This window comes from Panthera uncia, chromosome F2 (assembly GCF_023721935.1).
Source record: "Panthera uncia isolate 11264 chromosome F2, Puncia_PCG_1.0, whole genome shotgun sequence".
In the NCBI taxonomy this organism is placed as follows: Eukaryota; Metazoa; Chordata; class Mammalia; order Carnivora; family Felidae; genus Panthera; species Panthera uncia.
Window position 1 is genome coordinate 22,182,315 of NC_064812.1, and position 11,905 is coordinate 22,194,219.

An 11,905-nucleotide genomic window follows, 5' to 3' on the forward strand; every position below is an offset into this window, starting at 1 on the left:
GAGATTTTTTTTTTTTCCTAGCTCTTTACACGCTGTCTTACACCACTAGTACCAGAAGATCTTAGAAAAAGGAGGAAAGGAGGAGAGGCTGATAATTTGGATGAATTCCTCAAAGAATTTGAAAATCCAGAGGTTCCCAGAGAGGACCAGCAGCAGCAGCACCAGCAGCGTGATGTTATCGGTATGTTCTGTTAGAATAGTTCCTTGATGACTTACCTGTATATTGGCAGAGTAGAAGAAATCAGGAACAAAGGGGTATACTCAAATTTTTGGACCTGGAAATCCATTCCTTACTATAGCGTTCGATTTCTTTGTTAAATATAAGCTTTCTGGTTTTGGAAAGGTTTAAAGTAGGACTGGCTGAGTAATCTTCTGCTAAAAGGATTATCCTGCATTGGGTTGGAGGTGGTGAAACTTGTCCTTTTGAGGCCCTTTTCCACCTTTAAATGTATTGACAACTTGAGTAATATTGGGGGGGGGGGGGGGTGGTAAAAATTTATTTGGCCTTCTTCATTAGAGAAAAAGTACTCTTAATATATTAATATTAAAAAGTAAATTCTCTAAAATATTATTAATGAGTGTATGATCCACATCTCCTCTTCATATGACCAATTGCAGATGAGCCCATTTTGGAAGAACCAAGCCGCCTCCAGGAGTCCGTGATGGAGACCAGCAGGACAAACTTGGATGACTCAGCCATGCCCCCACCACCTCCCCAGGGAGTGAAGCGAAAAGCAGGACAAATTGACCCAGAGCCTGTGATCCCTGTAAGTAAGCATATCAGTCATTAAGAATTTTAGATCCCTAGTAATAAGGTTATCTAAGGAGCTCTTATGAAGTATTAATGGCAGGGAATGGGTCTAGAGAGAAAGAATGGCAACCGAAGATGTGAACACAGTGTGTCCTAAGTGGGAGAAGATATCTGGGAGTTTGAGCCTTTCTGACTCTTCTTGGATAGTTTTGTTTCAGAGGGGCCTAACATGACCATCCTTGGTTAATGTGAAATCCTTGATTCTGAACTTGGGTCCAGTTTATTATTTTTCTTTCTCAGACAATAGTCCAGGTGAATCTGACAATTCTAGATTAAAGATGAAAATCATTATATAGAACCTGTTAAATTCTTTAAGTATCAAATATGTCATGAGTAAAGTGAACACAGGTTGTCACTTTTGTAATTAACACCTAGTTCCAGGTGTCTGACCAGTTTTTTAATAGGTTTTCTTCTCCTTGTAAGCAAGATTGAACAGTTTTTTCCAGTTTGACAGATACAAATGACATACGTATTACTTTACAGTATACAACATAATGATTTGATACTATGGAATCCTTTCCCAACACACATACATATATATATTGTCTTACGTGATTTTTTTTTCTTGTCCTGAGAACTTGTAAGATCACCATACTGTGTATTAGATCTCCAGAACTTACAACTGTAAGTTTATACTGTTGGACCATCTTCTTAACCTCTAGTAACTACTGTTGTACTCTTTTATGAATTAACCTTTTTTTATTCTACCTGTGAGAGCATACAGTATCTTTCTCTGACTTACTTCAAGTAGCATAATGCCTTTATAGTTCATCCATGTTGTTACAAAAGGCAGGATTTTCTTTCTCGTGGTAAATATTCCATAGTATATGTATCATATCTTCTTTATCCATTAATGGACACGTTGTTTTCATATCTTGGCTGTTATAAATAATGCTGCAGTGAACATGAGGGTGCAGATAACTGTTGAAGGTGGTGATTTCATTTCTGTTGGATAAATACCCAGAAGTGGAAGTGCTGTTCTAATCTTTTAAGGAACCTTCATACAGTTTTCCATAGTGGCTGCACCAACAGTGCACAAGGGTTTCTCTTTTGATGCTAGTCATTCTAACAGTGTGAGGGGATCCTTCATTGTGGTTTTGATTTGCATTTCCTTGCTTCAAAGATGTTGAGCACCATTTCATGGACCTTTTGACCATCTCTAGGGTCTTTGGAAAATGTTTATTCACCTCCTGTGTCCATTTTTGAATCAAACTGGTTTTATTTTTGCTCTTGAATTGTGTGAATTCTTTATTAGGGATATTAACCCCTTAGCAGATAAATGATCTGCAAAGATTTTTTTCCATTCTATAGACTGCCTTTTCCTTTTATCCATAGCATCCTTTGCAGAGCTTTTTAGTTTGATGTAGGTCTATTTGTTCTTTATTGCCAAGACCTATTTTTTTTTCTTCAGTATATGAAATTTATTGTCAAATTGGTTTCCATACAACACCCAGTGCTCATCCCAAAAGGTGCCCTCCTCAATACCCATCCCCCACCCTCCATCAACCCTCAGTTTGTTCTCAGTTTTTAACAGTCTCTTATGCTTTGCCAAGACCTATTTTGAGGAGCTTACCCATCCTGTGTTTTCTCCTAGTAGTTTTGTGGTTTCAGATCTTACATTCAAGTCTTTAATACATTTTGAGTTGATTTGTGTGTGTGGTATAAGATAGGGGTCCAATTTTTCCAGAACCATTATTGAAATAAGATTTCTGCATTGTAGGCTATATATACACAGGTTGATTCTTGGGCTCTCTATTCTGTTCCAGGTTCCTGTAGTATGAGACCATTTTAGGCTATCTTATTAAATAATCAGAATATACTGGTCATGAAGTAACATCTGGCTACCCTCAAGTTCATGTAGGATAGGAAAACTAAAGTATAAAGGGAGTAAGGTGTAGCGTGAGGCTCCCTAATCCTAAGTTTATAGAATAAATGAATCTGGGCAAAAGGATGATTTTTTATAACCTTAGGCTCTTGGTTCAGCCTCCATCAGGAGGTTTTGGCAGAAGATTCCTCTGCCAATTTTAATGCCAATTTTAAGAACTAGTTTCCTGTGCCCTCTGATGGTAGAGTTGTCAAGGAGAGCATCTTCCTGTATGAGCTCAGGAATGAGGGTGGAAACAGGTATCAAGAGAGTTACTCTAGTACTACTATCCTGGAGGAACTTGTTTTGTAATGTTCTTCACTGTTTACATTAAGCCTGTGAGAGGAAGGATATTCAAGAGATGGACTCAGAAAGATAGTCTCCTCATTCCTGTAATTTGCTGCCAGTAAGAGCTCCAAGGCAAGCCCATTATTAGTTGTAATAATCTTAAGACAGTTGTATGTAGTAATGGTTGATAGTACAGGCTATTTAACGTGAAAGCCTTTTTGCGTTGCCTTAGAGTTAGTGGGTGGGTCTGTTTTGTATGGTTTTTCCTAAAATGCTACTAGACAAAGTTCGGGGGGTTTTCTGTTCCCTAGTTTTTCTTGTGATTTACAACTTTCTCACATGGACTTTATAGGTATTTGATGCCTAAAAAGTAAGTATAAGAACACAACACTTTTGTTATAATGGGTTAATTTTTTCTGTACCCTAATGTTAAAGCTCTTTAAGAAGAACAGATCAAGTTTTGGTTTTAAGGAAGTATGGCAATATGACCCAGTATTTCTTTCTACTGTTTCAGCCCCAGCAGGTAGAGCAGGTGGAAATCCCCCCTGTAGAGCTGCCCCCAGAAGAGCCTCCAAATATCTGTCAGTTAATTCCAGAGTTAGAACTTCTACCAGAGAAAGAGAAGGAGAAAGAGAAGGAGAAGGAAGATGATGAGGAGGAGGAGGTAAGGAAATACTGGAAAAGAGATCTGATGAATAAATTCCCATCCCAGATTTAGCAAAAATCTTAAAACAGCTCTCTTTTACTTCTCATATTAGAGCTAAGGTAATTGATGTTGAGCATCACAGTGATGAAAAATGTTCACACATAAACAAAATTTAACCAAATTCTTAATGATCTGGATCATCATTAAGAACATCAAGTTTTATGCTCTGCTATACCTCATTGGCTCCCTTGTGGGCTTTTGAAGGACACACGACTGCCCTCTCACGGATTTCTTAAAGTCTAGGTGGTTTGTACCTGCTTTTATTATCTTGTGGCCAATTCTTACTATTAGTGTCTGCCTCTGGTATGACCTCGCTCTCTGTGGCCTGGAAAGCACATAACCATTTTCCATGAGTTTTGTTTTCATTAGATTGGAGTGAGATGTGACTTGGCTAAAAGAAAGATTTGAATGGCTTTATTTTTTTAAAAGAAGAGGTGCTTTGAGAATGGCTTTTCTTGGCTGTTTGGGGTCTTTCTGGACCTTTGAGGCTGTTCTAGTTAACTTAGGATTTATTATTTTGATGCTGTCAGCTATTTTAAATTTACAATAAAAATGTTAATAAAATATCTTCCAGGAAGTTTAAATTTCTTCTAAAGACTAAAGGTTATGGATTGGGTATATATTTTCATGAGTATCTGTATTTATAATTTATCATCATCATGCCAACCATAGATTTTATAACCATTTAGTGCTTGAGTACCACCTTTTTTTACAGTCAGGATTTAGCCCCAGAGCTGCTACTCTTCTATGCACTAATGTATGCCACATTATCTCGGACTCAGTGTTGAGTCAGTATTTAAAATTCTTGTGCATTTTATTATGTATGAAGCTGTAAACTCCCGGTTCTTGGAAATGGGGTATGTAGTTCCGGCATAGCAGGTCTCAGCAGTCGCCCCATGCCAGCTTCACAGAAGACAGGTCTGCAGGTGACTGGGAGCCAGGCAGCTCAAGTAAAATCAAGTATTAGCCCATTTCTTTTAAAACACTATCCAGACCAGTAGTACTTCCTCATCTGCTAATCTGTATGCTCTTTGGTACTAGTCCGCAAGGAGATGAGCTATATATTCAGTTAAGTGTTTGCTTACAGAAGACTTTCTTCTGTAAGTTAGGCAAGTTCATACTAGACACAGATACTTTGTTACTCAATACACAATTTAAATTAGACCTTTAAGGATAACATTTTGCAGAACACTTTTGTCAGCTTTTTTATGTGTCGGGTGGGGTCATTTTCATTCAGGATGAAGATGCTTCTGGAGGTGATCAGGATCAAGAAGAAAGAAGATGGAATAAAAGGACTCAGCAGATGCTTCATGGTCTTCAGGTACGTGTGCCAATCCAGACTTAGAAAGACTTGAGTGAAAACTTGACATTGCTCCCTCAAAAAGCAACATGCTATAACCAGAAAGTCTACATTTGTGACACTTTTTCCAGCACTACGTATTCCAATACATATGCCAAGAGTAAGCCTGGGCTGCCTCAGTCCATTAAGTGTCCAGCTCTTGATATCTGCTCAGGTCATAATCACACAGTTTGCCTGTGTCATGCTCCACGCTGCCTCTCCCCCTCCAAACAAATAAGGCCTTAAAAAAGAAAGAGTAAGCCTGGAAAGCATCCAGGTGAACAATTTGCAGTGGTTATGCTGCGAAGGTAAACTGTGGTGGTGGCTTATGGAATTCCTCTGTGTGTCTGCTACTTTTTAGGGATCATTGAATGTATTTGTTGGATCATTATTTGAGCATCTATGAAATACCAGGCATGTTGCTTAAGGTTTCCCAAAATAGAGTCAAAGGATCGAGAGATTTTTAAAAATAAGCTGAGGGGCGCCTGGGTGGCTCAGTCAAACACCTGTCTTTGGCTCAGAGCCTGCTTCAGATTCTGTGTCTCCCTCTGCCCCTCCCCCACTCATTCTCTCTCTCAAAGACATTAAAAAAATAAGTTGAAATCTTAGGAAGAGTTAGTGCTCAGTTTTACTATCGTATCACATTTGCTTTTCCCCTTTACCTTCACTCACTATTGAAAAAAGTCCACTCCCACCAGAATACATAGTATACTCTTCCTAGTATCCAAAATTAGCATCTTTTTCATATTAGCACTTTACTGGGGCTGTCGGTTCAGTGTCCAACTTCAGCTCAAGTCATGATCTCACAGCTCATAAGTTCCGAGCCCCACATCAGGCTGTGCTGACAGCTCAGGGCCTGGAGCCTGCTTCCAATTCTGTGTCTCCCTGTCTCTCTCTGCCCCTCCCATGCTCATGCTCTGGCTCTCAAACATTAAAAAAAAAAAAAAAAAAAAATAGCACTTTCCTGTGAGATTACTTTAATTCTTCCTTTGTTTTATTTCAGCGAGCTCTTGCTAAAACTGGAGCTGAATCTATCAGTTTGCTTGAGTTATGTCGAAACACAAACAGAAAGCAAGCTGCAGCAAAATTCTACAGTTTTTTGGTTCTTAAAAAGCAACAAGCTATCGAGCTGACACAGGAAGAACCATACAGTGACATCATTGCAACACCTGGACCAAGGTTCCACATTATTTGAGCAGCTAGAAGCATTATAGCTAGTGTTCATTTCACTAGTGTATACAAATTGCCCCCATGTGTAGGGCACACAAAACCCTTTGAGAAAATTTAGATTTTTGTCTGTACAAAGTCTCTGCCTTTTTCTTCATTTTCCAGTATTTTAAATTTATCAGTTTCATCTTTAAGGGAAACTGCTCATATGGATGTGTTTGTGTTCTGATGGAGAAACAAGCACACCCGAGGACCCAGAAGATCATTTTAACAGTTCAGAACAGTTGTGTGCAATATTGGCGCATGTGATGATGAGTAGCAGTTGAAAGTCGGGATTTTTATCTTAGTTCTCCATTATTGCAGTGGAAAGGAAAACATGTCAGGAAAAAAACGCTGGACAGTTAATTAAGAACTATGGTGTGAGTCTTTGACAGAAAGAAGTTGTCTTTTCCCACTAGTAACACTGGCAATCTTAACACCTATTTTTAGGGATGGTGCCCAAAACAAATTGTCCTCTTGAGATACATTTTAAAGTGTAATTCCATAATGACCAAGAGGGCGTGTGAAATTGTGCTATATATAAGTAAAACCTTTCAGCTACAAAATGATAGAACTTGGTTTAAAGTGTTCTATTTTGTAAGTCATTCCATTTGAAACTTTTTAATGAACCTGACTATCCTGAAATCTGTTGTTTTAGTGAGGCTCTAAAATGAGCCAAAGTAGACTTTTTAGAGTAGAATAAATATAAAAACATTTTATAACTTTCCAGAAGCTATAAATCAAAGTTTTAAAAAGATGTTTGGATATATTTGAGTATTCAGATCATGAAAATAGAAATTGCTATGCCAACTGAAAGGACAGACTGATGGGAAATTGTACACCTGGTTGACTTAGCCCTTAAGCAGACAATGCTGTTAATAACTAATGGCTTCTCTGATATTTATTACAAGTTTTAGTACTGATCTTTTCCCAATGCTGCACACTCCTATGTTTGGAACTTTATTTTTAATGGCTTTGCAACAGAAATCCTATATCCGGTTTCCTGTAATTTAAGAAAAACATCCAAATAAAGGCTTTATTATTAACAGACCAGATAGCACCAGAAATTATGTGACTATTATGATTCTCAAAATATGTCTTAACTTTTTAGGGCAAAATTACACTGAAAGTTCTAGCTTAAATGTTGGCACTTTTGTGGAAAAAAATCACTTTTCAAACTCAGACTTCAGTGTATACCCAATAATTTTAAATTATGTGAAATGTTTTAAATTAGTGAACTCGTAATTACTGTTTTGATGATTCAGTTTCTTGAGAATGGTAATTGTATAAAATTGCTATTGCAGCTTTATTTTCAATATGTGCCTGTAAACCATGGATTTTTCTCCCTTTGTAAAAAGTCATTGTAGATAATTGAATGTTTGATTATAGAAAGGTCATTAGTTTCTTGTTAACACATTTTGTTAGTCTGGTTTTGTTGCTTATCGGGTTTAATATTGTTCTTGAAAATAGTTGATGCTATGTTATGTATAACTTTTCTAATAAAAGTTGTGTTATAAGCTGTAAATTTTGGAGTATTGTTTTGTTGATGGTATTCCCCAGGAAAAATGTTAATTATGCCTCATCTTTTGTTTGCCTTCTCTAGAATAATTGCTCATACAGATAGTGAATTTTTCAAGAAGTCTTGGGTTAAAAAAAATGAAAGAATAGTGTCTTTGTCAACAGAAGGGCCATATGATCTGAAACTTGGGTAGATATACAGTGATGATATATATTAGCATGTAATGAAATTAAAATGAAAGTAACCAATGGCTAGTACTGAGGAATCTTTGGGGCACAGATATATCCCTGTAACTGCTAAGTACCTGCAAATTATGACATGCCTATTGGTATATGCCCTTGCAGCCCTAAACAAAGTTAGCCGATGAACTGGAGGTTTCCTGAGCCCATCTGAGAAGGCTACTGAGAGCCTGGGCATTCAGTAATTTGACATGTCCCTACCTGTGCACATTCAGCCTTACCCTGTTCCCAACTGTGAGCTTTAAGAAACTAAGATGGTTTAAGCCTTGCTAAATCTTAAGCATTAAATAGTTTACTGCTGTTTGTAATAGGAAAACCAGTGTTTACTAAGCACCTATTGTACTCAAACCCAAACATTCTTCAATTTGAGGCTCACCACCTATGGTAAAACAGACTAGGGGAAAATTATAACCTAATGTGAAAGTGATGGAGTCTAGAATACAGCATGCCAAAATATCTGGGGATGGTCCAGAAAACGTCCCAGAAAATAAAAATCTTTTGGCCAACATTTAAAAGATGGAAAATAACTTAGATTTAGGGTCCAAGATGGCATCGTAGAAAGATCAACTCACCTCCTCCAGGAACACACCAAATCTATGCCTATTTATAGGACCATTGTTTCTGAAGAAGAGGGTTGGACGACACCTTCACAAGAGAGACCACATACAGAAGCAAGAGGCAGACAGGACAACAAGGGAATCAGATGCTATGAATGGTGATGGGAGGGATAGTACTGAGGGACTGACTGCAGATTCATCTGCCCTGGGGCACAGAAAAGGAGCCATGGTGGAAAAGAGCAACCAGTATATAAAAGATCCAGCCCTAGAACCCTGCCAAATGGTGGGAGAACTGCTGGAACTCTCTCTAGGTATGAGGGGTTTACATTCCCACTCTACCTTGATTAGGGGCACAGCCCCTGCACCATAGCCAGCCAGTTCCCTCAATGGACCCTGGGACATTTCTTATAAGGAAATGCCCGCACACCTCTCCTGGATATCCTGGGGCACAGAAAAAATAAAGTTTGAAACACCAGAAAATAAAAGATGCAGCCCCAGAACTCCACTGAACAGCAAGGAAGCTGCTGGAACTCTCCCAAGTCAGAGAGGTTCTCAAAGCACCATGGTTTACGTTCCCCCCTACACTTTGGTCAGAAGGGAAGGCCTGGGTGCCCCAGCCAGCTTACCACTTCGATGAGCCCCAGGCCCCTAACCTAGAGTAGTCCCAAGAACTAAATGAAACAGATAAGCAATATGCCTGATAAAGAGTTAAGTAATCATAAAAATGCTTTCTGGACTGGAGAAAAGAGTGGAAGAACTCAGAGTTGCAACAAAGAGGTAGAAAATATGAAAAAAGAGCCAACTAGATTTGAATACAATAACAGTTAAAAGTACACTAGAGGGAATCAACAGATTAGCAGATGCAGAAGAACAGATTAGCAATCTAGAAAACGGGGTAATGGAAGTCAGCACCCAAGCTGAACAGCATAAAGAGTTTTTAAAAATAAAGATATGTTAAGTGATTTCTTGGACAACATCAACAGAACATTCACATTATAGAAATCCCAGAAGGAGAAGAGAGAGAAAAAGGAGGAAAACTAAAATATACAGCTGAAAATTTCACTAACCTAGGAAACAGATATCTGGTTCAGGAAGCAGAGAGTTCCAAACAAGATGAACCCAAGGAGATCCACACCACAACATGTAATAATTAAAATGTCAATGGTTAAAGATAAAGAGAATTCTTTAAACAGTAAGAGAGAAGCAAAAGATTATATGCAAGAGAAACCCCATAAAACAGCTAAATTTTCAGCAGAAAATTTTCATGCCGAAAGGGAGTGGAATGATATATTCAAAGTGCTGGGAGGAAAAAACCTACAACCAAGAATGTTTGACCTAGCAAGATTCAGAATTGAAAGACAAAGACTTTCCCAGGTAAATAAAAGTTAAAAGCACATCACCACTAAATTGGCCTTATAACAAATGTTAAAGGGACTTCTCTAAGAGGAAAATCCACAATTAGACATAATCAAAATATGAATAAAAAAGATATAAAAACATGACATACACATAAAAATGTGGAGAAGTGAGCAAAAAATTATTTTAGAATATGTTTGAAGCAAAATGACAATAACTTAATAGAGATTGCTACGTACTTAAGATGTTATTTATGAAACTCATGGTAACCACAAACCCAAAACCAATAACAGATGCACAAAAAAATAAAGCCAAACATAATGCTACAGAAAGTCATTTTTTTAAAAAGGCAAGAGAAGAGACAACTACAAAAACAACCTGAAAACATTTAACAAAATGCCAATAAGTACATACCTAATAGTGATTACTTTAAATGTAAGTGGTCTAAGTGCTCCATTCTAAAGACACAGAGTGGAATGGCTTAAAAACACAGGACCCATCTATGTGCTACCTACAGAAAGACCCACTTCAGACCCAAAGACATACAGACTGAATGTGAAGGTATGAAAAGATATTTCATACAGGTGAAAGCAAAAAAAAAAAAAAAAAAGGGGGGGGTAGCAGGTCAGCAATACTTATATCAGGCAAAATACACATTAAGACAAAGATTGTAACAAGAGACTAAAGCCATTACATAATGATAAAGGAGCCAATCCAATAAGAGGATATAACAAAAAATATCCACCCAACATTGGAACACCTAAATACATAAAGCAAATGTTAACAGACATACAGAGAAATTACCAGTAATAACACGAGTAGGGGATTTTGATACTCCACATGTCCATGGACAGATTTTTCAGTCAGAAAATAAGGAAACTGTCTTTGAGTGACACATTAGACCAGACGGACCTAACATATATATAGAATATTCCATCCCAAAACAGAATATACATTTTTTTCTGTTGCGTATGGAACATTCTCCTGGATAGATCATGTTAAGCCACAAAACAAGTCTCAACAAATTTATATGTGATCCAGACTAATGCCATGTTGGACAAATCTACCATGAGGACCTTTTGACCAAAAATATTCTCAAGTACAGCTCCTCCCACCCTGATTCCTTTCTTTTGCTTTACCACACCCTTAAGTACACACTCAGGGCATAATGTTCTTGATCTATTTCGGAGATAGGACTTACTAAATCCCACAGTATCCACCAGAAATTATTAGGATGGACAAATGACTTCAGTAAAGCTGCAGGAAACAATATAGAGAAATCTGTTGCATTTCTATACACTAATATTGATGTAACAGAAAGAGAAATTAAGAAAACAATCCCATTTACAGTTGCATCAAGAAAAATGAAACACACAGGAATAGATTCAACTATGGAGGAGAAAGACCTATATTCTGAAAACTGTAGAACACTGATGAGAGAAATTGAGAATGACACAAATGGGAAGATACTCTGTGATAATGGATTGGAAGAATACTGTTACAATGGATTAGAAAAATAATATCATTACAATGTCTATATTACCCAAGCAATCTACAGATTCAATGCAATCCCTATCAAAATACCAACAGTATTTTTCACAGAACTAAAACAATCTTCAAAGTTATATGGAAGCATGAAACACCTAAATAGCCAAAGCAATCTTGAGAAAGAAGACCAAAACTAGAGATATCATAATTCCAGATTCTGAGATATATAACAAAGCTATAGTAATCAAGATAGTATGGTACTGGCACAAATATATAGACACATATATCTACAGAACAGAATAGCAAGCCCAGAAATAAACCCACCATTTTATGATCAATTTGTCTATGGCAAAAGAGGCAAGAATATACAATGGGAAAAAGATAGTCTCTTCAATAAATGGTGATGGGAAAACTGGACAGCTATATGAAATAAATTCAAACTGGACCGATTTTTTAACATCATACACAAAAATAAACTCAAAATGGATAAAGTCCTAAATGTAAAATCTGAAACTATAAAACTAGAAGAAAA

General features: G+C 37.3%; 1 protein-coding gene across 3 annotated transcripts in view; it reads left to right on the top strand.

Annotated features, from left to right (window-relative positions):
- Positions 1-7,739, top strand: part of RAD21 (RAD21 cohesin complex component) — a 29,877-nt gene extending 22,138 nt beyond the window's left edge. For all 3 annotated transcript variants that reach the window (XM_049632989.1, XM_049632990.1, XM_049632988.1), the window contains 5 exons: positions 22-181; positions 619-767; positions 3,478-3,627; positions 4,907-4,990; positions 6,012-7,739. In XM_049632989.1, coding sequence (XP_049488946.1) covers positions 22-181; positions 619-767; positions 3,478-3,627; positions 4,907-4,990; positions 6,012-6,203 — 735 coding nt within the window. In that variant the 3' untranslated portion in view covers positions 6,204-7,739. The remainder of the gene's footprint in view (positions 1-21; positions 182-618; positions 768-3,477; positions 3,628-4,906; positions 4,991-6,011) is intronic.
- The last annotated feature ends 4,166 nt before the right edge of the window (positions 7,740-11,905 follow it).